We start from the raw sequence: 27,965 nt of genomic DNA, 5'->3' as shown, positions 1-27,965 counted from the left end.
CAGCAGTTACCCTGTGCTCCTGACCCTGGCCTGTCCTCCACCACTCCTAGGAGCAAGATACAGTAGCGATGGGTACATCTTTATACACATGTCTAATGAAGCAGCAGCTTCCACACTGTTGGAGTTGTGGTGACAGAGCTGTGGGTAGGATCTGCCCACCAGGAGACTTTGTTTTAAGGAAGAAGAGAGCCAAAGCTTAGTTCCACATGCTGAGTGAGCCAGATGACCTCTGTGCCCTGGTCACTTTCTTCCATAGGGCGAATGGGGGCAGCCAGATTTTTAAAATCATGTTTCATCTTGAAGCACACGGTCACTTCGCCTTCCTCACGCTGTGGAGTGACTTTGATGAAGATGCCTACTTTGTTGGCTTTTCTGAAAGCTACAATGCTATGGAAAGAGAAGCACAGTATTAGGCAGACATGAAGTCAACGGAATCAACAGTCTTCCAGTCACTTCAGGGTACACTGGGCACCTACGCTGTGACCACCACCCTGCTGAACAGCAGAGGAGTTTCTTTAGAAAAAGCCCCGCTGTTTATATTTGCCTTTTCTTTTTGGTTTTCTGAGACAGGGTTTCTCTGTGTAACAGTCCTGAATGTCCTCGAATTTGCCTTGTACATCAGGCTGCCCTCAAACTCACAATGATCCACCTGCCTTTTGTTTTCTTTATGTTTAATGTGTATGGGTGTTTTGCTTGCATGTTAGTCTGGTGCCTGGTTGCCTGGTGCTTGCAGAGGCCAGATGAGGGAATTCAATCCCCTGCAACAGTTATAGACAGTTGTGAGCTACCATTTGGGTGCTGGCAATTGAACTTGGGTCCTCTGGAAGAGCAGAAAAAATTCTTAATTGCTAAGCCATCACTGCAGCCCTTTACAGTAGCTATTTTATAAATAGAAAGAAAAACATTAAAAACCAAAAACAAACAAAAAATCAGGCAAGGGCTGGAGAGGTGGCTTAGTGGTTAAGAGTACTATCTGCTCTTCCAAAGGTCCCGGGTTCAATTCCTAGCACCCACATGGCAGCTCACAACTGTCTGTAACTCCAAGATCTGACACCCTCACACCAATGCACATAAATTAAAATTAAATAAACATATTTAAAAAAAAAAAACTCAGGCAAGGGCTGGAGAGGTGGCTCAGTGGCAAAAGTGCAGGCTGTTCTTCCAGAGGTTCTGAGTACAACCATCTATAGTGAGATCTGCTGCCCTCTTCTGGCGTACAGGCATACATGCAGACAGTATGTTGTATACATAATAAATCAATTAACTTAAAAAAAATTAAAACAAAACAACCCCAGACAAGAAAACATGCATGTAAGCGAGCATTTTAAGGACCCTGACATGCCACCCAAGCCCCTGTCTCTAACATTCAGTCCCGAGCATGTGGGGCTACTCTTCAGGCAGAGCCAGGAAGCAGCCCACGAAAGGCTAAGGGCTACTTGCCCATTGCTGCTCTAGCTGTTTCAGCTTTCTCTGCTCCATGTGATGCACCCAGTGTGAAAGGCAGGTGAAGCCTCTTCTGTCTTCATGCCTTGCCTCCCATGATGAACTAAATCCCTCTGAAATGGGAGCTGAATAACCTTTCCCTTCCTTAAGCTGTTCCTGTCAGGTATCTGGTCACAGCAACACAAAAACAATGAGCTCAGGCTGCTGGATGCGCTGACTGTAGTCTGAGGTCGCAGAGAGGTCCTTACTCAGGGTCATCCTGAAAGTCCTGGGGCTCGGCCAGCTCATCGTACTCTGCTGCTGCGTCCCTGCCGGCTAAGGTAAGCTCCTCGGGAGGCACCACCACCTGCGAGCAACAGAAAGGCATCTTTCAGAAGAGACGGACTGCAGCAGCACCATGTACACAGAGCTGAGCATCTGGACACACGTGTACAGTGCACAGCCTTACAACACGGCGAGGAACTCGCCCTGAGAATGGACATGAGCACTCCCTTCACGGGGCGGTGGGATGGCGAAGGTTTACCCGACAGACAGTCTGCTCAGATGGCTGTGTGTGCTTTTCTAGATTGGGCTGAGTAGGGCAGGAAGACCTACCCTAACTGCGGTACGCCATTCTATGGACTGGTTAAAAAGGAGAAGGTAGCTGAGCGCCACTGTTCATCTCTCTGCTGTGACAGACTCGAAGACACACTGAGACCAACTGACTTGAGGTAGGCATCATGACTCCCCTGCAGTGGTGGATTGGACAATCCAATGCCAGGCAAAGTGAGCCTCATCAGGTGTCTCGTTAGGGCTTTGTTGTTGCCAGCTGTGGGTTATTTTTCTGCAGCAACAGAACTAATATAGCTTACTGAATGGAATTCAACCAGATCAAGGGTGCAGGGCTGCAATATATCTTTTCCCTTTTTCTTATTTTAATGCATTACTCCTGAAGGGGAAAGGAGTGCTATGTCCGTTAAGATATTGTTTTAGAAATAACTCCTGGTATATTTGAAACAATTTACTCATGTTTTAGAAATAATTCCTGGTATATCTGAAACAATTTACTCATCTTCCTTCTGCAAACACAAGGACTTTCTGACACTGAACACTGGGTGTATTTGTATTTATGCTTGTGGAGCACAGTTTAGATTCTTGACACCACTAGTCAAGTTCCGAAGTACAGCTACAGTGCAGGAGTGGAGCTATGTGGCAGGCAGCAGCACATTAAGGCCTTGATGAAGGCTGCATCCACACAGCAGACTTTTATGTTTTTAGCCCAACTAGGCTACTTATTAGTATTATTTTAAAAAACAGATGTAAGAACACGTGTCATCTCTTTCTGGAGGTGATGTTAGTAAGTGAAATCATTAAAGGGCAGAAGAAAAAAAAAAGGTGAGCCCTACTAGGAAACGCTCTAGTGATATTCTCTGAACAACAGCTGGGAAGAACAGCTGGAAGTAGAAGCATTCCTTCTATAAATGCCTGCTATGAGTATCACACTGAATTATGAGTAAGTACCATATACAGTTCTCTTAAAATTTCCATCAACTTGGCCAGTGGGATGGTTCAGTGGGTCAAAGTGCTTGCCACCATGCCCAGCAACCTGAGATAAATAATCACCTTAGTATTTAGCCACTGCTAGTTGTACTCTGTGTAAGTGGAGAAGTAAGAAGTGGGGATGTGGAAGAGACATCTGCTTCTAATGAAAAGGAGATGACCTCTCACGAGTCCTGAAGAATGAGTGTTAAACTGAATGTAAAGAGTATGCACACTAGGAAGCAGGGGAGGAAGAAGGCGCTCAGGTGAAAGCATCAGCAATGGGGCTCCCTGGTAGAGGCACTCACACCCATTGGTGCAGCCATCATTATGGCAGCATCTGGAGAAGGCTAAACTTGAGGATCTGGAGGAAAGTCACACTGAAAACAGAAAGCAGTTATTGTCAAGGACCTGTGCCAAAGAAGGTGGACCTCATCCTCAAGTCAGAGCTGTGCATGATCAGCAGGCTAAGCAGCTAATGTAGCAACAAGAGCCTGGTGGCAACACAGGTGACAGTGAGGTCAGACAGGTCTTCTGCCTGGGACTCGGCGGGAACAACATGGTTTGACAGGCAGTGGCTGGGTATTTGTTAACAAGATAAAATTAGGATGTAGAATCAGGACATTTAGGATCACACATAGAAATGAGAAATAGCGTGGATTCTTTTAAGTCGTGTCCAATAAGCCAGTGTAAGGCCATGTCAGGGTCTGTCTGAGACAAATGCCCTTACCTTCGCAGTGCTGTTGATACTATCAGGGTCCCCCTCTTCACACTCCAGCAGAGTCACATGGGTCAGGTTCTCTACTGGATTTGTAAGAGTCAGGAGGACCTGGCTCTCCTGGAGAACAACAACAGAAAAGCATCTTTCAGACATGTGTCACACCCCAGCTAAGGTCCATTTTTTAGGCGCCACACAAAATGTTTTATAAAGTCATCCCCATTTCTCCAGGGCAACAGCACTTCCTGCTCCTCTACACCAGAGTACCCTAACAGTGTTTGCTGATCTCTGTGTCTGTGTTAGTGAAGTGCCCTCTGGGGTGGCTATCTCACTAAAGACGCTGGGCAGATCCTAGTTACTACACCTGGAAACTTAGAGAAAGGGTTGTTATCTAAACGATAGCTTCAAAGTTTGCAGTTCTCATCCCACTTTGGTTGCTGCTTAGGGAATAAAGAAAAAAACCAAACCAAACCAAACAAATTCTAAATAAAACACAATAGCCACAGGCTACCCAGATGTATTACCAAGGGTGGGAGAAAAGTGACACATTAAGACCATAAAATCTTTTTTAAGATTTCTCAAACCTAATATGGTCATTTGCTACTCTGGAGATTGGAAAGATAAAGGGATGCTGTAAAACTTTTCATGAGCAGCATGAAGGCAAAAAGCCAGAGAGGCTGCTGCCAAACAGTCAATCATCCATCGCTGCACAGAAGGGACCCGGTGGAAAAAGGGCAATGGCACAGAAGAACCTATCGACTCCTGGTACTGATGCATGCATATCTGAACCAATAGAAATGTTCCTTCTGGCAACGAGTAGTTGCCTATGGTACCCAGTATCATCATTCTCCCCACCCCCCACTTTTCTAACTTTACAGAATGTGCAGCCTGCTTCTTACATATGCAACATGCTGTTGGCAAGAATCCCAGTTTGAAGAAACAAAGTCTCACTGTCTGTATCACTTCAAACTGCCCTTGGCCTGCACCTTCCTTCCAGCATCCCCTTCCACACACAGAGCCACCCACATTCACACGTGCATGGCCACTGACATATCAGGCTTGTGTCAGAAAGTACGGTACTAACCTTCATGTAGCGAAGGTTGGGGATTGACATGATTCTCACTTCTGGAATATAATTGCTACCGATAAATAAAAACATGTATTAATGTTCACTGGAGGCTCTTGAAGTTATTATTTACCTTAAAAAAGGGCACAAACACATAAACTAGTGCTACAAATAATGTTAACTAGAATACAGTCAGAGAAAATGAAGAACCCTAGGAGAAGAGCCATGAAACCAAACTTGCAATTAGTTCTGTCTGAAATTTTACGATCTCAGCCTGTACGTAAATAGAGGTGGGTTAGGGCTTATAGTTTTATGTGTCACATCGTATGTTTTCCTTATAAATTTATTTTGGGGGAAATCTCACTTAATTCATCGAACAAGGTAGTGGTTATAGACTCAATATCAGTAGCTAACATTCTATATGGCTGTAAGCATGAATACATTCTTAACCATACACAGTGCTTCCTGTGTGCCAGGCAATATTCCAAGTACTGTACAAGTGTTCACCACAGTGTTCACTACAACTCTGAGAGATAGGCCTGACTACTGCTACCTCATTACAAAAAAGGAGATGCTGGGCATGGGTAGGTGTAGTGCCAGGGTCCAGACCCAGGAAACCTACAGTATTCTCATTCTTGATTTCACAACCACAAGCTGCTTGAATGTGTGTCTTGACTCAAAATTGCCCAGGTTCAAATGCCTGCTCAGTATTTACAGACCACAATGCTGCTTTGGAAGACTGATGGTTTGAATAAAAAATGGCCTCAACAGGTTCATGTGTTTGAATGCTTGGTCTGAAGTTGGAATGTTTGGAAAGGTTTAGGATATGGCTTTGTTGGAAGAGACCTGTCACCAGAGGCAGAAGTTTAGGCCTTAAGAAGCCTACATCACTCCCAGTTAGCTCTCTTCTTTGCTCTGTGGATAAGGATGTAATAAGCTCACAAGCTGGGTATAGTGGTGCAAGCCTTTAATCCCAGCATTCAAGAGGTAGAGGGAGATGGACTTCTGTGAGTTCGAGGCCAGCCAGAGCTTACCCCCTAAGTATATAGGGGTTCTTTAGTGAGCACAGTTTTGGTTTTACCCTGTATTAGGTATTGAATCTAGACCCTCACAAATACTAGGCAAGTGTTCTACCATGAGCTATAGCCCCAGTGTCTGTAATGAATATGCACATATATTTTAAGGCCGAGGACACCTTTATTATTAGTTTAACAGAAAACAGCCCAGGTCAGGCGAGCTGTAAGCTGCCTGGAGGAAGAGAATGGAGAGGAGAAGAGAAACAGCTGAGCTGTTGAAGCTGGAGTGGAGGCTAGCCACGTGGACAGGCAGCCGCGTGGAGGGGAGAGAAGCTTTGCAGAGAGTGAGGAGGCCCAAAATATTAAAAAAGCATATTTAGATTCTCAGCAGCCCTGAAAGAGACAGTAAGAAGAGGAATAGGAGCCTCATGGCAGCTGTGCTTGTGGGGACTACACCAGGGGTGGGAATTTCAGGAAGGAAAACACATTTCATTAAAGGATCTATTCCCACCTTTTTATTTTTTAGAAAATAATTTACGCATATAAATGCTCTATCTGCATGTACACCAGCATGCCAGAAGAGGGCATCAGGTTCCATTACAGATGGTATGAGGGAATTGAACTCAGGGACCTTGGAAGAGCAGTCAGTGCTCTTAACCTCTAAGCCATCTCTCCAGCCCCCAGATTACCCATCTCTTTAACATTGTTTAAGGTACGCCTGCCCTGGCCAGGTGATTGACACCTCAAATGGAGTGTTAGGTCTCCATCAGTATAGAGATTCTGTTCTCTTTAACTGAGTTGTTTCAGCCTTAACAGGCCTTTGCTGCTCCTCTAATATATCCCAACCCCCCAAAAAAGTAACCCTAAAGTCATCTAGGAACCACATCAGAGCCTCCAAACACTACTGGCAGTTCTGGTTTCTGGCAGGGACATCTTTGTCAACTTAGCCAAGAGAAACTGTTTACTTGCCTTTGGAGTCTTTTCCCTCTAAATTGCTGGTCTTTGTCTCCTATGAACATACTTCTTTTTAAAAAATTATTTATTTATTTTTATTTTATGTTCATTGGTGTTCTGCCTGCATGTATGTCTGTATGAGGGTGTTGGATCCCCTGGAACAGGAGTCACAAATGGTTGGGAGCTGCCATGTGGAATTAAACCTGGGTCCTTGGGTAGAGCAGCCAGTGCTCTTAACTGCTGAGTCTCTCCAGCCTTGTCAGTCCCTTTTGTTTTTGTTGTTCTTTTTGAGACAGAGTTTCTTGTTGTGGCCTTAGCTGTTCTGGAACTCACTCTGTAAATCAGGTGAGTCCTGCCTCTCCTTCCCGAGTGCTGGGATTAAAGGCGTGCGCCAACACATTCAGGGAACATATTAAAATTCCAAAGAGGAATTTATGCTATGGTTCACATGCTATTGTGGTAGCTTTCTTCATTCATAACAGCTATTACTGCTTAATGGTAGTTAGGAAAGTGAACATTTTATGGTGATTTATAGTTACAGACTAATAAACATCACAGTTTATGGGATTTTTCTCAGTAATCTTGAAAAGGAAGAATGTTGCTCCAATTTTAGAGATGATGAAAATAATCTTAGAGAGTCAAGGGGTAGTCCCAACACCTGGCTCTCTCCTAGACCCAAACTTGCCAGGCGAGCACTTTGCAATCTGACTTCCTAATGGCTTCTTTTTTAAACACTGCATAATATTATCCAATAGAAGAGACTGTCAATTAGTAATTTCCTTGTTAATAGCCAGCTAAAGAATTGCTTCTAGCTTTTTCCACGAAAATGCTGTAATGTACACCTTCACAAATGCATCTTTATTGGTGCTTTTGTTTCTGGAGAGTACATTCCTTTCTTAGTATTGCTGGGTCAATGGAGTGCTGGAGTGGTGCCACACACCTGTAACCCCAGCACTCAAGAGGCAGAGGCTGGAGAACCAGGAGTTAAGGTCATCCATCCTCTATATAGTAAGTTCAAGGCCAGTCTGGGTTTAGTGAGACCTTGTCTCAAAAACACCAAACCAAATGAACCCAAACCAAACCATCTAGGTAATCTGTCTTGCTCTTCCCAGCTAGCTCTCCACAAAGATTCTAGCAATTCACAATCCTATCCACAATGCATGGAGATACATGTTTAACTGACATCCTCATCAATGATGGCTGCTATTTTAATTTTTCCTATGAAACCTCACCATCTTTTCACATATCTTAACTTAGGTATTTTATAGTTTGTAATGAATGACTGGTCACTTAGCATATTGCCAGAGACCATTTCACAGCATGTGTCACAGAGATAAGCACACTCCTGCTCTGTCTTCCCTGAAGCTGGAGTTCCAGGAAGTGCCAGTTTCAGGCCACTGTGTTTATAGATGTACTTGAGAATTCATGCTAGACATAAATGCAAAACCAGACTAGAAACTTTAGAGAAGAAAGACTCTCTCAATGCAATTTTTCTTTTCTTTTTTAGATTGTTTTGAAAAGATAATCCCCATTGAAAAAATCCATAAAACTTCAATCAAACACCTAAAATACTTACACAGCAACCAATTGGATTTTGAATTTGATAGATGTTGGATTAAATTCTGGCTTGCTCAAGTTGTGTTCACATTTCTAAAAAGGAAAGTACATGTCAGAAGGAAACAAGATGAAAGTCTGGAGAGCCTCAGAACCATTAAATGTAGATGGAAGGTAGTTATTAGAATTTTATGTTTTGTGCTGCCCAAAGGAACCATCATACGTATCACAGCATGCAGTGCTTACAAACTGTCCAAATAACTAGCACACACCAGGCTCTCACTGTGTGCTGAACAATGCACACACCAATTTTCACAAGTACCACATGGATTCACTAGATGAATGCACACAACTGTTAATGTTCTTAGTTAATGGATGATTAAAATGGGACCCAAGAAGAAGAAACAACCTATATAACTTTGGAGATCTGTATGACTAGAAGAAAGGATTTAAATACAATGACCTACATAACTTCATTAGTGCCTAGTATACTGAGTATATTACCAGCGTGTCTCTTCTTTTTCTTTGCAGGGGCAATCTATGCATGGAGCAGGCTAGCCACATTATGTATAAGCATATTTCATCTTCTGTTTTCACAATAATACAAAAGGGAAATCTATATATTCTTTTGCTCTTTCCTTTTTACATTAATCTTCAAATTCCATTCCAGCAGACATAGGAATTTCAGCTTTGTTGTTTCACTGCAATGATTCTGTAACGTTAACCAGACAACTAAGACATCTAGAGCATTCCCACCATTTTGTGACTATATATAAAGCAGACATGAGTCACCTTCCTTCCTTCCTTCCTTTTCTCTCTTTCTTTCTTTGGTTTTTCAAGACAGGGTTTCTCTGTGTAGCCTTGACTGTCCTGGACTTGCTTTGTAGACCAGGCTGGCCTTGAACTCAGAGATCTGCCTGCCTCTGCCTCCAGAGTGCTGGGATTACAGGTGTGTGCCATCGCACCCAGCTAGTAAGACAATTTTCTAACATTGGACAAATGGGGAGGCCATTTACTACTTTGACAGATACTCCCAAACTGCTAATTTCTGCTATCTGATTATCAAATGGCATCCTGAAGCAGTTTTAATACATACTTCTGTGATCGCTGTGTATGTTCAAGTATCTATCTTCCATGCTTATTAACTGCAGGATTTTCTCTGCCATATTCATTAGCTATTGTTATACTGGATTATTGTGGGTTTGCTTGGTTTTGGACCGGGGGTCTGGGATTGTGCCACTCTTTGCTTTGTATCCAGAGTGGTGGATGGGGCGTTTGCCCTGTGTCCTGCTTTATGTTGTACCTTCCTTTGCAGAGAGCTGAGAGTCAGGTGTACATTCTAGACATTGGTCCTTTGCTATCATGCACCTTATGGACAATTCTTTAGTCCACTGGGATGGGAGCACAAGTTTTACTGTTACTATGGTAAAAGATTGGGTTTTACTTTGTTTGCCTGTTTATGAAATAATTCCTTACTCAGAAATCAGATATGAGTAACTCTAATTTTTTTCTCATGTACCTGAGCTGGCCTTGGATCTGCTGTGTAGCTGAGTATGGCCCTGAACATACGATCATTGTGTCTCTGCTTCCTGAGTACTGCAATTACAGGCATGCAGTCCACATCCAGTTTTATGGGGCACTGGGAATTGAACCTGTGCAGAGTAGGCAAGGGCATCATCAACTGAGGCAGATGCCTAAGCACCCTAGCAAAATTGATAGTCTAGTCTTTCTCCAAAGACTTGTAATGTCATAATTAGCAAACATCAACTTAAAAAAAAAGCAAAATCTGTTTTCTGAGATAGTTTTCCAGTGTACCTCTGGTTGTCCTACACAGACTGCCCTACTGTAGACCACGCTGGTCTAGACTCAGAGATCTGCATGCCTTGGCCTCCCGAGTGCTGGGATGAAAGGTGTGCTCCACCACAGGTGAGGCCCTGTCTTGACAAGCAAGCAAGCAAAGAAGCACATAAATAGTATCTGTATAGTCTCCACTGCTCCTTCCTCTTTCTCGCTGAGAACTGAACCCAGGACCTTGTGAGTGCTAGGTAAGGCCAAGCTCCATCCCAAGCCTTTGGCACTGAGACAGGGTGAATGCTGTACAGCTCAGGTTGGCCTTGAGGTGAAGATTGTCCTGTCTCAGATTCCCAAGAGCTGGGATTATAGGCGTGTACCAACATGCCCAGCTCTACCTGCACTTCTACTCTCTCTGAATTCCTGTATTTGTGTTGTTTCTAGTCAGCATATAAATGAATTATAGCATTAGTTCAATTTATTTAGTTGGACAATCTATGTCTTTTACTTACTTAATCAGTGTGAAGTGGGCAATTGTCTTCTTCTACCACCTGGGTTCCAGGAATCACAGCATCGTAATGCTTGACGGCATGTGCCTTCACTCACTGAACCATCTGAGCTGGATAAGCTTCTGCTATATGCTCATTCTCCATTCGTAGTTATTTTTATAATAAATATTAGACACTATTCCATTCATTCATAAATGTTTTAGCATGCACCTCCAAAAAAATGAAAATACTTAAAAAACATTATCCCTAAAAAAGACTCATGCTAGGCAGGCGTGGTGGCGCACGCCTTTAATCCCAGCACTCAGGAGGCAGAGGCAGGCGGATCACTGTGAGTTCGAGGCCAGCCTGGTCTACAAAGTAAGTCCAGGACAGCCAAAGCTATACAGAAAAACTCTGTCTCAAAAAACAAAAACAAAAAACCCCCCCAAAAGACTAATTCTTTAATAACATAAAAAAAAAAATCCTGCTAATTTACAATTTCTCAATTTTACATAATTTTCTTAGTTTTCACCCCTCCTCATCCTTCTCTTCCTCTCCATGGTGTTTTTGTCTAGATCTAGGCTATGTTTTGTTTTGTGCGGATCAGGAGCTGCATCAAGTGTACACGCTGTGCTGGCACGAAGACTTTAAATCTCTTTAACCCAGAGATGCACTATTTAGTAACATTAGCACTTGTCCCATGTGGTTATTTAAATGAATTAGGAGTCAGTATCTCAGCTAACTTCCCACTTCCAGCACTTGGCAGCCAGGTGTGGCCAGTGGGTACCACACTGCATCCTTCAGGAATGGTAACCTCATCACCACAGAATGCCACAGCATCATACAATGGAACCTAGAAGACCTTTCCTCCTTCCATTTTGTTAATTTTGTATTTACAATTTACTCACAAAACTCTGTTCTGTATATTCCTAGAGACTGAATTGTGGTTTTCCTTCTTTCTCGATTCTTCTTAAATTGTTTATTTTGTCCTAGTGCTCTATTTGTATTGGTTTAAATGCCACACATTCTTTTGCTATTCTTCTGTGAGCTTACACTATGCATTCAACCTTCAGATGCTCTAGTCTCTGTATCTACAGGAGATATGGAACAACAGTAGCTACTTCCAGGGACACCAGAACTGAAACCGTATGTCCATCTTATCTGCTGTGATCTCTGAGCTTTCTGTATTTACTACGGGACCATGCCTATCTGCTTTTCTCCTGTACAAATGGGAACTCTACAGAAAAGAGTATTTACCCGACAGCGCAGGGACCGTTTGATCAGAAGGTGCTTGTGTCGAGGATAGAGCTGTGAAGCAGAGACTGGCTGGAAGTCAGGCTGAAGGAGGCGCTGTTGAAGGGTGGTCACTAACAAGAAAGGCAGAAGTCAGACTTAGTTCGCCATCATTTTCAAAATTAGACTTTTATGTGGGTAAAGAAATATGCTACCCAACACAATATGCCAATACGAACAGCACTAACAGACATTTCAGGCCCCCCCCTCCTCCGACAGGGTTTCTCTGTGTAGCCTTGACTATCCTGGACTCCCTTCGTAGACCAGGCTGGCCTCGAATTCACAGCGATCCACCTGCCTCTGCCTCCTGAGTGCTGGGATTAAAGGCGTGCGCCACCATCACCCGGCTGACATTTCCGTTTTTAAAATGAGCACATATGTTCACTTTCAACATGCTTCATGTGACTATTCTATTTAGAACCCCAAGTCCCCAGGCATGCAAGGAAACAAGGCAGAAGCGGCAGAAGAGCAGAGCAGGAGGAGACGAGCATATGGAATTACCCTCTGTGAGGTTCACCGGGCGCGTGTAGTAGTCTTCAGGCAGAGGCTCCACTTCAGCGACGGCCTGAGCTGGTTCAATCTTTATCTCTTTCTGGTCTTCTCCTTCTCTAAGGCTAAAGAGGAGAGGAGTAACTTCCTAAAGGTCCACTGGCTCATCCTCAAAGCCCTCATCAACGACTGAAGTATCCCTCTAATGTAGTGTTTGTGTCTGTGTGCTTTCTGAGACAGCGTTTCTCTGTGTAGCCCTGGCTGCTGGAACTCACTCAGGAGACCAGACTGGCCTCAAACTCAAGAGCTCTGCCTGCCTCTTCCTCTCAAGTGCTGGGATTAAAGGTGTGTGCCACCACCACCCCGCATGTAGAGCACCTTAAACTTTGGGTTCTTTCTAAATCTAAAAATCTTTTTCCTATTGGTAGCTTAAAAAAAAAAATCCTTTTAAACATTTATTTTGTTATGTTGTTCTCAGTCATTTAATGTCCAAACTTACGAAAGTCCAGCAAGCGTACTAATGGATGCGCCAGCGCGTGGTCGCTGAAGCCTGGTTCCAAGACTGTATTTGTCCTAAACAAAGTTCAGAAGCTCCTATTAGAAATGCCAGTTTACACATACTGTTTATTGAAAGCAAGAGCTAGGACAGCACAGCACGAGAAGCTTAGGGGAATAAGCAACAACTAAAACAAAACCCAAAACTAATTAAACCAAAACGCTATTCAAAATCTACTTTTTTTGGTCACCCACATTTATTATTCTGTTCCTAGAATAACCAACACAAAGACTAAACTACAGTAAAACAGTGTAAGTGGACCACATGTCAGCTTTTAACACTAGCCTAAGGACATCCAGGCTATGGTTCAGACAAGACCTACGTGGTGTGTCTAAGGCACATACTGTCCGTCTGCTAACTTCTTCAGGTCAGCAAGAATCATAAAAGAGAACTTACCACTACATGGATAGTATGTTGCTGCAGAGCCCCAAAATAGCAGCAGGTTGCAACAGAGATAAAAAAAAAAAAAAAATGAAGCATAAGATAAAAGCAAATGCATACAGCCAGCAGGTATATCGGAAGGCTAGAGGGAGAGCACATTTAGTTCCAAGTCCTGTCGTAATATGTAGGCGTGGGAACCCTGTCAGGCCAACTGGCTATTTGGGAACATTCACTTACTTTCCAAGTATTAATGTTTAACTAAACTCAAATCTATATATCTCACATCATGGCTTTAGTGGCTTAACTAATTGTCCAGTAGATGCAGTACGGCAAGTTACTTAACCTTTCCAGATCTCATTTCAAAGTGTACAGTGGGGGAATATGATCAGCCTCACAGGACTGTTGTGGGGATTAAGAAAAATGATATACAGTATGTACTTAGCACAGTGCTCAACTTGTGTCTGACAGTAAATGTTATTTATTCAATGTCAGCATGTTAGGGCTGAAGCAAATACAAAGGAAACAAACTGTTGTGTGAGAACAAATGAAACTTGGGAGACAAGAAAAACTCAGTATCCCAATCCTGGCTTCTGTCTAGTAGTTATAAACCAGCAGAAAATGACATCCACAACTACTTTCTACCAAGAACTCCACTTGTGCAAATCACTGCCCATTTAGCCACACAACATACTGTGCAAGGCTCAGGGTACAGCCAGTGAGGGGTGAGGTTAGGATCTCACCCCCCAATCCCAGCACCACCAGCGCCACCAGAACAAATACCGTGCATGTGTCAGTGCTTTCCATCTTGAAAAAGTAGGATGGGAGGTGTCAAAATAAAGACAAACAAAAGACCAGAACTGGGAAACCACAGGGCCAATGGTACACTTACAAGGGTAGGCAAAATAAAACCTACTGCTCACCCACCTTTTTTTCAATTTTTCTATAATATGCAAAATCAGTAAATAGCATGAATAGCCTAAAAAAATTAAGCAGTAATTTTTTGGGAGGAATAAAATGAAATGGAGCAATGGAAGAAGAAAGACAGATGCCCATATTAAAACATGGGAATTTAAGTAGAATTAATGACACGCAAAGCACAGCTGTGGGCTTACATGTCTATATTTGAGGAATTGCTTTTGATATCAACTATAGAAATCTAAGACACAGGACACTTTCTGAAATGGCCACTACTCTGATACCTTTCAGGCCTTGCAAAAATGTCTTTTTGTGCCAAATTCTCACCGAAAAAGCCAAGGGCATATAGTTTCTACGCCGTGCCAGTTTCTTGCGATCTCGTTCAACCTTTTCTTTCTGAGCAAGCTGCTGGTAATATTCAACCAACTTGTTCATCTGAAAAGAAAAAAATCAAAGACTATTTGCTTCATGAAAAGACTAATAACATTGACTGCACTGACAAGAAATAAAATGCATAAAGAAACAGAAAAAACCATGAAGTAGGCAAGTTTGTTCCTTTTCTGTAAAGAGAACTTGTTCTCATTACAGTGTTTTCAGAACTGTGATGAAATCTTCACATCCGACTACAGTATGCACAGGCTGTGGAGGAGTCAGGATGATGTGCTCCATTGCTTCTCCCTGGATGTGACGCTACTGTCCTCCCTCTGTCACTTGTTTTGGAAAAAGAATCTCACTATATAGCCCTGGCTGGCCTAGAAAGTGCTACATAGACAAGGCTGGCCCCAAATGCACACAGGTCCGCCTGCCTCTGTCCCCCAGGCCCACTTAAAAAAAAAAAAAAAAAAAAAAAGACTTATTATTTATACAATATTCTACCTGCATGTGTGCCTACACACCAGAAGAGGGCACTAGATCACATCATAGATGGTTGTGAGCTACCATGTGGTTGCTGGTAATTGAACTCTGGCACTTGGAAGATCAGACAGTGCTCTTAACCTCTGAGCCATCTCTACAGCCCTGTCACTTTTTAATTAAGCAATGTTAACTATAAGCATTCAAACATAAAGAATAATGCATAACTGTTTCATCCTCTGTGCTGTAGGGAGCCTTTCCTTCCTTTCATTAGGTACCTGCTATTACCAGTTATGTCTTTCTGACATACTTCAGGGACACACGTATATATGATACACTTTAAAGCACCTGTGTATAGATATGTAACTTGCTCCATACACAAAGTACTTTATTTTTCATGCAAAAGGGAATGTAGTGTCTAGTCTTTCCCTCTCCAACTATAATGGACTTCCTATATATCATCTGGGTTCTCTCTCTATCCAGTATGAACACATCTATCTTGTTTTTGCAAAGGCTGGACCACATTGCATAGAACAAATGTCCTAAAAGGTATTTAACCATTTCTTAACACAGGACATAAGTGGTCTTCTGGTGCCAATCTTTCCTCTCAATACAGCAGCATTTAAAAAAAAAAAAGAGATTTACTTTAGGGAGGTATATGAGTGCTTTGATTACATGTCTGTCTAATTTATATATATATATATATATATATATATGTGTGTGTGTGTGTGTGTGTGTTTGTGTGTGTGTGCGTGTGTGTGTATAATGTAGTGTCTGTAGGCGTGGGAACTACATATATATAGTGTCTATAGTTGCCAGATTTGGATCCCCTATGTCAACTTGAGACAATCTTGGAAGAGAAAAGTTACCTGAGGAACTGCCTCCATCAGGCTGCCTGTAGGCAAGACTGTAGGGCATTTTCTTGATCAATGACTGACACAGGAGGGCCCATCCAAATGTGGGTAGCATCACTCCTGAGCAGGTGGAACAAGCCATAGAGCAAGCCAGTAAGCAGTGTTCCTCCATGGCCTCTGCTTTAGGTCCTGCCTTGACTTCCCTTAGTGATAGAATATGACCTGAGAGTTGTAAGATGAAATGAACCCTTTCCTCCCCAAGTTGCTTTTGGTTATGGCCTTTATCACAGCTGGAACTGCAGTTACAGGTAGGTATTAGCTGCTATATAGGTACTGGGAACTGAGCCCAGGTCCTCTGGAAGTGTAGCCAGAGCTCTCAACCACAAAGCCGTCTCTTCAGCTAATGCAACTTAAAAAAAATTTTACTTATTCATTTTATTCATGTATTTATTTATTTATTTATTTTTGTTTTTCAAGACAGATTTCTCTGTGTAGCCTTGGCTGCACTAGACTTGCTTTGTAGACCAGGTGGCCTCGAACTCACAGGGATCCACCTGCCTCTGCCTCCTGAGTGTTGGGATAAAAGGCTTGCGCCACCACCGCCGGTCAAAAGATTTATTTATTTATTTATTAAGTATACAGTGTTTTGCCTACAAGTATGCCTGCATGCCAGAAGATGGCACCAGATCTCATTATAGATGGTTGTGAGCTACCATGTGGTTGCTGGGAATTGAACTCAGGACCTTTGGAAGAGCAGGCAGTGCTCTTAACCTCTGAGCCATCTCTCCAGCCCCATGCAATTGTTTTTTAAAAAACACTAAAGTAATCCTGTCATTTCTTTGCTTTTAAACATTTAAAGGATTCTCAGACTTCTTAGCCTACAAGGTCAACCCTCAAATACTCTTCTCCATTTGCTGACATCAGAGTTCACTTCAATCACTCTTAGTTATTATATGCTTTGTTTCCTCTACTACAGGCTGCTTCCTGCCTCTATTCTTTCCCTCCTGTATCTAGCATCTCCAGATAGCAGCAGATTGCTCATGTTTACCTCAATAGTTGAAATTCCCAAGAAATGTTGACAAGGCACAATTTCTTCCTTACATTACTTACTATAGCTTCTACTTTACCTGAAGAAGTTTTCTCCCTTATCCATGAGACAAGCTAAAGATTTCACACACATACATGCACATATGCAGGCATGTGCACACACCTTCTCCCCCACCAATATGTAGAGGTACTTGTTCATATATGCATGCATTTCTATAGGTAGCATCTAGGGACTATACGCAGCAAAACATTACGAACCTATTAGTATACACTGGTACGTATGAGAAAACGATTTTCCTATCCTTTTACCCTGGATATTTCTGGTATTTTTAATTTTTGCTGATGTTATAGGTGGGAAACTACAAATTCCTCTTTAGTTTTCACTTTGACAATACAGTGTGCATGTTGATAGCGGCAAATCAGTTTCTCACACTGTTCTAAGGCATGGATTTGCAAGGCCAACTGCAGTACACACTGCACAAATGCTCCAGTCATTACTGGTCCAAGGGTGCTTTCAAAATTAGTGTCTCTAGGGCCAAAAGGTCTACCTGCTCATATTTCCAAGAGTATTTGATAACAAACAAAACTTTTAGTCATTGTTGGTCATATGAAGAAAACAGAAAAAGCTATTTTGTCCCTTTTATGAAATATAACTAGAACACAGAACCAAAACTATTAAGTGTTTTTCATGAATTTAAGTTAACAGCAAAGAGCTGGCACTGACTTAATGCCAGTAACTGACCCCATGGCACAAATACAGGCACATCTTGGCATTGGCCACACCCACTGCCTTTCCTGCTTCATCCCCTGTGGCCTATGTTCTTGTACTTACCCGCTGTGTGTGAGGATTTTCTGGTTCTTGCCAACCACCACTAGCTGGAAAATAAACATTAAGCAGTAATTTTGCCTTGTTATTTTCAGAAGATGTCAATATAAAAGCACAGAATTTCCAAGAACAACACTAGAAATCTTATGGACTGGCATGCCCAGAAATGTCCCTCCCCTAAGCTTCCTCCCTCTTTCCAGTCCTAGGGACTGAGCCTCGGGCTTACTGAACTGTATTCCAAGCCGTTTAAACAACTCCAGTGGTCATGTTTATATCGCAAGACCTTTCACCCACTGAACCATCTCACCAATCTTACTTCTAAAATATTTGAGACACAATCTTGTTAAGCTGGCCTTGTTCTGTAACCCAGGGAAGCTTGGATTGTGCAATCTTCCTGCCTTAGCTTAGGTAACTAAGAAGCTTGAAGGCCATCAAGCCAAGCATAACATATTTCAGTGTGGTGAGGGTTATAGTGACCACCAACAGCACTGGAAATGCTTACACTGAGTCTGCACCAGACACTTGAAATGGAGCAAGTGTTTTCATTCTCACAATATGCTCTGGGTAAGGCACTCTGACTGGTCCCATTTTATAGATGAGAAATCCAAAGATCAGAACTGTTAACAGGTGTAAAGCTACACGGATGGTAAGTAGCAGTGCCAGGAATCCAATTCAGGAAGCAGGCGAAATCTGGAAACCCTGTTCTCATCTGTAGAACAATGCAAATTCTAAAAAGTGGAGCTGCAGCAACCAGATCTACACATGAAAAACACAATCCCCCAAACTCAAAACCCATCTAAACCTCAAAATCCTTAGCCATTAAAAATGTACAGAACTTACCTGAGACACAGACAATAGGCTAAACCCTAAGGTGAAGCTAGCATTCCTATAAGCACACAGAACGGAAGTAGGCTGACGTCCCTTTGACAAGAGACAAAGTACAAACTGTAACCACACACGCACACACACAGGGTACTAAGTGGGCAAAAGGAAGCAGATATGTATCTGTAACACCAGCACTTAAAGAGATGGAGGCAAGATGAACAGGAGTTCAAGACCAGCCTGGGCATCAGACCCTGTCTTAAAAAAAGGACAAAAGATTTGAAGACACTTTGCTAAAGATGCTGTATATGTGACAGATAATAAAGGAAACACAAACTAGCCAGGTATGCCAGCTCAACCCTAGCCAGGTATGCCAGCTCAACCCTAGCCAGGTATGCCAGCTCAACCCTAGCCAGGTATGCCAGCTCAAGCCTCTACCCAACCCTAGCCAGGTATGCCAGCTCAAGCCTCCAACCAACCCTAGCCAGGTATGCCAGCTCAAGCCTCCAACCAACCCTAGCCAGGTATGCCAGCTCAACCCTAGCCAGGTATGCCAGCTCAACCCTAGCCAGGTATGCCAGCTCAACCCTAGCCAGGTATGCCAGCTCAAGCCTCTAACCCCAGCCAGGTATGCCAGCTCAAGCCTCCAACCAACCCTAGCCAGGTATGCCAGCTCAAGCCTCTAACCCTAGCCAGGTATGCCAGCTCAAGCCTCTAACCCTAGCCAGGTATGCCAGCTCAAGCCTCTAACCAACCCTAGCCAGGTATGACGGCTCAAGCCTCTACCCAACCCTAGCCAGGTATGACGGCTCAAGCCTCTACCCAACCCTAGCCAGGTATGCCAGCTCAAGCCTCTAAACCTAGAAGACTATAGGCGGCGGTACAAGAATCACCATTTCTTAAAAAAAATTTTTTTATATAAAAAAATAAAGTATAGTAAAACAAAACACATCAGAATTGGACAACACAAACAGGATGAAAGGAGTCAAAGAAAAAGTACAATAATCAGAGATCCATTTGTTCACATAGTCATCAATCTCATAAAAATGCTGAAATAGAATCGGTAACATAGGACACAGAGAGCCTAGAACAGACCCAAGATCCACCATTTCTTTAAGACTAGTCTAGTACACAATGAAACTATCATGAAAACAAATAAAATACAAGCTAAAAAAGAGCCAGCTCAGGAGATGAGAACATTGTTGCTCTTGCAGAGGACCTGGGCTCAGTTCCCAGAACCCATGTGGAGGCTTATAATTACCACCCCCACACACAACCACCCCTCCCCACCTCTTTTGTCCTCCATGGGCATTTTGTGTATGTGACACATGCAGGCAAAATACCCATGTGCATAACATATAAATAAATAGGGGCTGGAGAGACGGCCCAGCAGTTAAGAGCATAGCTCCTCTTCCAGAGTGCTCAGGGTTGATTCCCAGGACCCACATGGTGGCTCTCCACCATCTATGATTCCAGTGCCAGAGGACCTTACAGAGTGTGAGACCTGTCTTAAAAAGTAAGTAAGTAAGGCTGGCAAGATGGCTCTGCAGTTAACGGCACTTGCCACTAAGCCTAAAGACCTGGCCTGGCGCGGTGGAGCACGCCTTTAATCCCAGCACTCAGGAAGCAGAGGCTGGTGAATTGCTCTGAGTTCAAGGCCAGCCTGGTTTACAAAGCAAGTCCAGGACAGCCAAGGCTACACAGAGGAACCCTATCTCAAAAAACCAAAAAAAGAAAGAAAAGAACCCACATGGTGGAGAGTATTGACTTCTGAGAGCTCTCCTCTGGCCTACAAACAAGCACACACACACATACAAACAAACAAAAAAGTAAAAACTAAGTTATTAATAGGTAGAGGGTAATATATATGAATTATCCTATGTCTGGCTAACATGATAAAACCTAGTTATCTTTAGTCTATTATTTTTGATTCCTGCTTTCTTAAGTTTATTTATCACTTTTAATTTTGTCCATGATGTTTAAATTTCTGATAAAAAAATTTTTTTTTTTTTTTTTTTGAGGTAGGGCTTCATATGGCTATGATGGCTTTGAGCTCCAAATTCAGGTGAAAATGACCCTGAATTTTTGACCCTCCTGTTTCTACCTCCAAAGTGCTGGGATTTTATGTGCAAGCTACCATACCTGGTTTATACAGTGCTGGAAAGAGAGCCCAGTGCTTCTTAAATGCTCGGTAAACATTCACCAGCTGATCTACTCCACCAGCCCAAGAAGTACTTTTTAAAGTAAATGGCATTAAGTTTGATTCTAGTAAAGTACTAGATTCATAAAAGCTACTTTACCAACTCTAGAGAACTAAATAGTATTCCACTATCTGAAATGAAAAACCATGATCCCAGGCTAGAGCGATGGCTCAGTGGTTAAGAGCACTGTCTGTTCTTCTAGAAGTCCTGGGTTCAATTCCCAGCACTGACATGAGAGCTCACAACTGTTTGTAACTCCAAAGGGTCTGATACCACCTTATAGGTATACGTGTAGGCAAAATGCCAACTGAAATAAAAATAAATGAATAATTAAAGAAATTTAAAAACAAAAACCAAAACAAACCACCAACAAAAAAGCTATGATCCATAAATGTGAGTCTATGGGTACACGAGTCTACAGGGAATTACAGCATTGACATTAGTACAAAATCTCATGTTTAAGTACTCCTCACTCACCTACAGATTTGTCTGCCATGCCCACATCTCTAGATGTCCACCGGCAAAATCCACAGGCCAAATAATAGGCTTTCTTCATGGTGGTTTTGGCTGGGTCATCTGGAAGCTGTGTGGAGATGCTTGTTGCCCGGGTGGAAAGGGTGTGCATGCACCCAGGACAGTCAAAGCAGTTGGCACATCTGTGACATGACAAACACAACCATTCTTTCAGCCAGTACTTATCAAACACCTACTATGTGCTAGACATTGGTTTAGTTCAGGGTCTCCTAAACTACTTCTACTTTTGAGGTTTTTCACTGGAGAAGTTTTTACATATCTCTAGTATACATTTTTGTGAAACAGATGTACAAAATAAAACATTTACTGCTAATCAAGAAAATTTTAAGAACAATTATTGTTATACATATATAGTTTTGCCATTTATTAGATAAAGCAAATTTGAACACTAGTGAGTGTGCTTGTTTATTTTTACATAGTGAATTAAGTCTTTAATAAATAGTTGAAAATGTAGGACAGAAAATCTTCAATGCTTTTCAGAGTTAATATTTCGATTTTCTAATTGCCAATACTGTACATCAGTGCATAGTATAAAATGACAGCAGTGTGTTTAAGAGTCACTTCAACTTGGTTTTTGTTTACTCTTCCCTAGCCCTGTTTAATAATTAAAATAATAATAGTAATGTTTAAGTCAGCAATTCAAATTAACAATCAACCATTCTTACACAATACAAGTCAAAAAAACTACATTTTGATACAAGCTGAGGAATGCTGGTAAAAAGATGCTGTCTTTGTTATGATCAAGGTAGTATGTTTATATTATAGCAAAAACTTTGCATGTGCTGAAAAGCTGCATATCATAAGCTATAGTCGTCGCAGCTGTGAGCTGCTGTGTTTTAAGGCAGCACACCCTGCAGCAGCAGGAGTGCCAAGTGCACAGCTGTGTGCAGAGCCAAGGCTGGAGTGAAGTACACAGTACAACAGGAGCACAATGTGACACGGCACACCCTGCCGCAAGCAATCATTTATTCAATTTTTGACTCTAAATTAAGACTTTGTTTCAGAAACTTTTTACTATTGTCAATTTGTAAAAAGTCCTCACATCTAGTTACATGAACTTATAGATGGCCACAATTCATAGTTTTGGAAACTATGGTCTAAATGTTATGAATCCAAAGACTCTCAAGGGTAAAACATTTTGCTTCCTTGGTGCTCTTACATAATGTTTCAAAAGTACTATGTTCTCACCTAAGAACAAAATGAAAAAAAAAAAGAACAAAATGAAACAGTTCTCACTAAAGCCTGTAACAATTTATAAAGGCCAACTCCATCTTCTCCACAGAGAAAATCACTGTTTCTAGGTGGAGTTTTCTGTTCCAGAGTCTTTTTATACGTATACAAGCCACAGAGATTTTAAAGGAAAAGACAGATGCCATAGCTGATGCTGCTTGAGGACAGAGTACTGCATGACAGAAAACTAAGAGGCAACAACATAAGCAATTGTGAAGCTGGATTTGGAAAATTACTGTCTGCCTGCTGTGCCAGAGAGCTGAAACCGACACTGCTATGGAAGGGGTGTGGCCTAAAGAGGTGCACTTGCAGGGCTTCTGCTGTCTTCTGCAGTGCACTCAGATAGCACGTCCCTCTCAGGAGGGAGCATCATGCTTTTTGCTGTTGCTTGTTTGAGACAAAGTCCAGATAGTGTAGAAAGTTGGAGGATTTGGCCCAGATGAAGAACATTAGCAAGTATAAGGGATTATGGATGGGAGGTAGCTTGATAGAAATTATTAGAACAAGATGGCATGGGATTGGGACAGGTATCCCATACCTGTCCCACGATGGGAGGTAGTTTACAGGACTAATCTGACCTGCCCCAGGTTAACTAAGGCTATTTTAAAATATAACAGGCATCTGTGTCTTGACTGACTGCTAGAGGGTTAGAAAATTCTGCCGTAATAATAATTATAAGCCTGATAATAAACATTATTAGGCCTTACTGGTAATTTAACTGCAACATTATAGCTCAGGCTGCTCTTGAACTTGTGATCCTTCTGCACTGGGTCTACGTACTAGGAGTACAGTCGTGAGCGACCACACCCAGTTTGTCCTGGAGCTTTCAGTGCTCTCCCAACCGAGAGTGTCAAGACGTCACCTGCAGTCTTGGCCAATGCCTATTATCTGTTACAGACTGTTGTCTTCAAATGAGAGAACTTATACCACCGACCTTACAGAGTCACTCGGAAATGAAATGAAGTATAAATTAATGTATAAAAAGCATACAGTGTAGTGTCTAATTCTCAGGAGTTACTTCTTGGAGCAGGAAAGACAAACCCAACAGGAACTAGGAGCAAAAAACACATGGAGCAGCCAGGTGATGGTTATTAATGTCCTCCAGCAAAAAGACCCAAGATTCTTTCAGAAATGACAAACTCTCAGAATCAGAAAAATGTACAAGTTAAGTTTAAAATACCTTACAACACTGCACCTTACAGCACTACACTGGTAAGAAAATGCTCAAATAGGTGGGACAAAACAACACTCTCTCTTTACCAGGGTCATAGGCGAGTCTACAGGGGCTCCGGAGAAAAGTAAAAGAGCTCCCAATGGTTCTGCGATAGAACACTCAAAGGAAGAAAGCAACAAAATAAAGCACGATCACCCCCAAAGTATAAAGTTAGGGGAAAGGAAGAATGTGGAAAAGTCCTAAACAATCTATGCAGATAGACTTTCAGAGGAGCATCTAACGGCCTACTCTCACCCAATCCCCTGTCTAGGGAGAAAAACATCACACAAATATGGAAGGGCCTTCTATAAAATATGGGACTAGTATCCCTCAGTACTTTCAAAGCCATCAAGACCTGATGGAGAAAGTCTAAGAAGCAGTTCCAATCACAAGAAGCCTATGGTCACATGACTAATACAATTCTGTTTAACAAAAGCGGACTGCACTATTTTTCAGAATAATTCGTAATCTAGAAGTTTCTAATTTGGACATTAAAAAAATAAAACCAAAGGTATCTTAGGCAATGAGGACACTGAAACATAAAAAAAGATGGTTTACTCCTGCGTTCCTTAGCCGCTATTTAAAACAACTGTGGTGTGACTCCAGTACTTGAGCTGGGGGAATCAGAATGTGAGGTCAGTCTGCTCTATGAAATAAGACCCTGTTTCAGCCCCAATACTCAGGAAACTGACAACAAATAAAAAACAGAATAATCTGTCCTGTTCTTACCTATTCTTTTTTAATTTGGCTTCAGCTGATGGCATGTTTTCTAAGCAGCTGGGACAATAATGTGAGTCCACCTATGAGGAAACAAAAAGAAACTCATTATTAAAAATATATGATACCTCACCAGAAGGTTAGAAATTACTGGTATGGAGGAAACATACAAAAACATTTGGACTGTTTATAATTTAGCAATTACCTGTGTGTATTGTTTTAATTTCCCCCCCTTTCAATCCCATTTTTCCTTTCTAGTATTTTCTGTTCTCCATCATCAAGGTGTATGTGGCAGTTGCGTCAAGACTTGTCTATATGATACTTCAAAGCTTCTAAATGAATCGGTTAATGATGCAAACGTGAAGCTGTGGCCAACAGTCTCCTGTCTAGTTTGGCTTAAGCTGGGTGTCTAGAGATGGCCTGTAATTAAGGGCACTTGCTACCCTTACAGAGGGCTGGGCTTAGAGTCTCAGCACCCACATGGTGGCTCGGCCATACATGCAGGAGACACATTCATACACTACATCTTTTTTTAAAAAGTAAGGTAGCTCTTAAAGACATTAAGTTTTTCATGTCTGATATATTTATTAGTGATGTAATATATTTACTAAGTATATATTAAAATTTACATAGTTATAGCCAGCCAATTAGAGATTGTTTTGTTTGTTTCTTTGAGTGTACGAACACGTGTGATGCCCAGAGGAAAATCCCAGGTGCTATGACCACAAGCACCATCCCATGCCCTCCTTTTTATAAGACAGGGTCTCCCACTGGCCTGGAACTTACCAAGTAAATTAGGCAATTAGGCTGGATGGCCTGCGATAGGATTATGGGCCACCATGCTAGCTTGCATATGTGTGTGTTCTGGAATCCTGGGGACCGAACTTGTTTTTCCATGTTTGTACACATTTTACCTACTAAGCTATCCCTTTAGCCCCTTATTTATTTATTGCTTACTTTGTACATGTGATGAGGGAGGTGGCCTGCAGGCACCATAGCGTGTGTGCGTGTGTGTGTGTGTGTGAGAGAGAGAGAGACACACACACACACACACACCACATAGGGATTGGTTTTCTGCTTTCATCATGTAGGTCTTGGGAGACCCAACTCAGCCTGGCAGCTTTGCAGCATGAGCCTGTACCTGCTGGGCCTGCTCTTCAGTTCCAGTGACAGATTTTAAAGTAACAAATCAGATAGCACATGAATCTTACCGTATTTAACTCAGAACACAGTCTAAATGTTAGATCTATTTTTTAAAAAGGATTTATTCATTTATTATGTATACAGTATTCTACCCAAATGTATGCTTGCACACCAGAAGAGAGCATCAGATCTCAGTATAGATGGTTTTAAGCCACCATGTGGTTGCTGGGAATTGAACTCAGGACCTCTGTAAGAATAGACAGTGTTCTTAACCTCTGAGCCATCTCTCCAGACCCCAGATCTACTCTTTAAAAAAAATTTTTTATAAGAAAGTATTAAGTAATAAGAAGACTTTCATAATTACAGAATACTCGCTATCACACAAAGTACTGACACAAAATCCAAGAAAAAGAACATATATGACACAAATATGAAAGTATATAAAAATAGGCCTGGATTTCTTATATTCTTTGGTTTAACCACTCTTAATATTTGGGAAAATAGCCCCAATAAAAGAAGTATAATGTGCAAAATGGTTAACACTACAGGACATGCTTTCACATGCATTTCCCCTCCAGGGATCTTTTAGTTTCTGATCCTGCTCTTCCTGCTCAACTCTAAATGACTCTGACCTACAGCAAATATTCTATGCTTGACTCTTAGCCTGTACATTTGGGGGTGGGGTGTGAGCCTGGTGGGTGGAGGCAGTTTATCCCTGTCGCCTAGACAGTCCTATAAATTACTGTGCAGCTCATGCTTGCCTTGAATTACAGGACTCCTCTTGCCTTAGCCTCCCGAATCTTAGGATTATAGGCCTGAGTCATTGCAACACGGCTTTTTTTCTTCTTCTTCTTGCAACAACATGCACCTTCAACAGCTGGATGTGGTGGTGTACACTTATAATCCCGGCATTTGGGAGGCAAAGGAAGGAGAATCGGGAGTTAAAGGCTAGCGTTGGCTACCCAGTAATCTTGAGGCTAGCCTGAGCTACATGAGACCCTGCCTCAACAAGCTCCCACCCCATTCAACCCCCCCAAACCCAGGCCTCCGCCTTCATTAGCTGGAGAGATTATGTAAGGCCCTTGCCACAAATGAATACAGAATCAATGCAGCTATGACTACAGACTGTGAGATTCCGAACACTAGGGTCTATGTTTTACTCATCTTTAACCCCTGCAGTGCAGTGGAGAAACAACTTCAAAACGGCAGCAGGTTTGGGGCTTTGTAGGTGGGTGTTCTTTTATCTTTAAACTGAACAATTCTATTCCAGTGACCATCTGGGCCCGTGGGTAGAACTCCGAGCTTCTTTTGAGCCATAGACTCCTCTATGCGTTTGCTACTTAAGTCAACCTATCACAGTCCTATTGCTTCAGTCCTTGGCCTGGCTCAGGAACACAGAGTCCCGGTTCTGGTTAAACGACGATCAGAACTTCCCAGAAGGGAGGGCCACGAGCGAGAGAGATTGGCTGCCCTATCCTTCCACTTGGCAAGAAGACAGTTTCCTTTGCCATTCACTGACTTGAACCAGACACCTCCGATCAAGCTCCCAGGGCTCCACTCTCAAGTCCCTCAGGAGACCGGAAGGGTTCAGGGCAAATCTGTCCTGCTACAGGCAGCTCTATAACAAGAGGATCTGCTCAGCCCCACCCGGGGCCGCCCCTTTTCCAAGTGACCATTCACAAGCAAATGAAATCGCAAACCCGGCTGAGTGATGGGGCACTTGGCCAATCAGCAAGCTAGACACACGATTTCCCCGCCTCTCCCGGCGGAACTTCCGGCCAGCTGCAGTGACTGGGGACAAGCACTCACTCCCCGCCCCCCCCCGCCCCGGCGCGCAGTCCCCGCGGGATGGCCCAGTTACCTCGTGCGACACACATTCCAGCGATCGCAGCTCACTGCAGTAGCGGCAGAAATAGAGCTGCGAGAGCGGGGCCCGAACCTTCTTTTCTCCTTGGACGAGATAGAGAACCCGCTCCGACTGCAGCAGGGACGCCATCTTGGGGAGGGAGGAGCCAACGCCCGGAGCGCCCGTCACGTTACTCCTGCGTTTCCCACCCCGCGACTCCTACGTCTTTTACGTAGACGTTGACGTAAGCTATCCAACCCAAAGGGGCTTTGCGACCTAAATGCGCGTGCGCTTGTCAGATTTGGGCCCCATCCTCCTCTTTTCCCATATCCTTAGCTGCTGCGACCCTGCTGAGATACTCTGACCTTGGCCAAGTCCAGTGCTCTTCTTTTCATCTTCCAGAAAGTAAGACTGTTGTATGTTTTTCTCTACAACGGCCTCTTCAAACCCCACCTTCCCGGAAAGTATTCCATCCTAACTGGAAAGCAGAGTTACAGC

General features: G+C 42.7%; 1 protein-coding gene across 1 annotated transcript; it reads right to left on the bottom strand.

The window, feature by feature from the left end:
• On the bottom strand, positions 1 to 27,654 carry Dctn4 (dynactin subunit 4). The gene is made up of 13 exons (XM_051163314.1): positions 27,483 to 27,654; positions 24,491 to 24,561; positions 21,262 to 21,440; positions 17,768 to 17,811; positions 14,510 to 14,617; positions 12,830 to 12,903; positions 12,343 to 12,455; positions 11,806 to 11,915; positions 8,292 to 8,365; positions 4,764 to 4,818; positions 3,692 to 3,799; positions 1,692 to 1,789; positions 1 to 387 (listed from the first exon to the last, which is right to left on the bottom strand). The coding sequence occupies exons 1-13, from the start codon at positions 27,615 to 27,617 to the stop codon at positions 174 to 176; spliced, it is 1,383 nt and encodes a 460-aa protein (XP_051019271.1). The 5' UTR covers positions 27,618 to 27,654; the 3' UTR covers positions 1 to 173.
• Positions 27,655 to 27,965: the final 311 nt, after the last annotated feature.

Source organism: Acomys russatus, chromosome 20, assembly GCF_903995435.1.
Source record: "Acomys russatus chromosome 20, mAcoRus1.1, whole genome shotgun sequence".
Taxonomy (NCBI): Eukaryota; Metazoa; Chordata; class Mammalia; order Rodentia; family Muridae; genus Acomys; species Acomys russatus.
The sequence above is the reverse complement of the archived record's forward strand: the minus strand, read 5'-3'. Positions and strand labels throughout refer to the sequence as shown.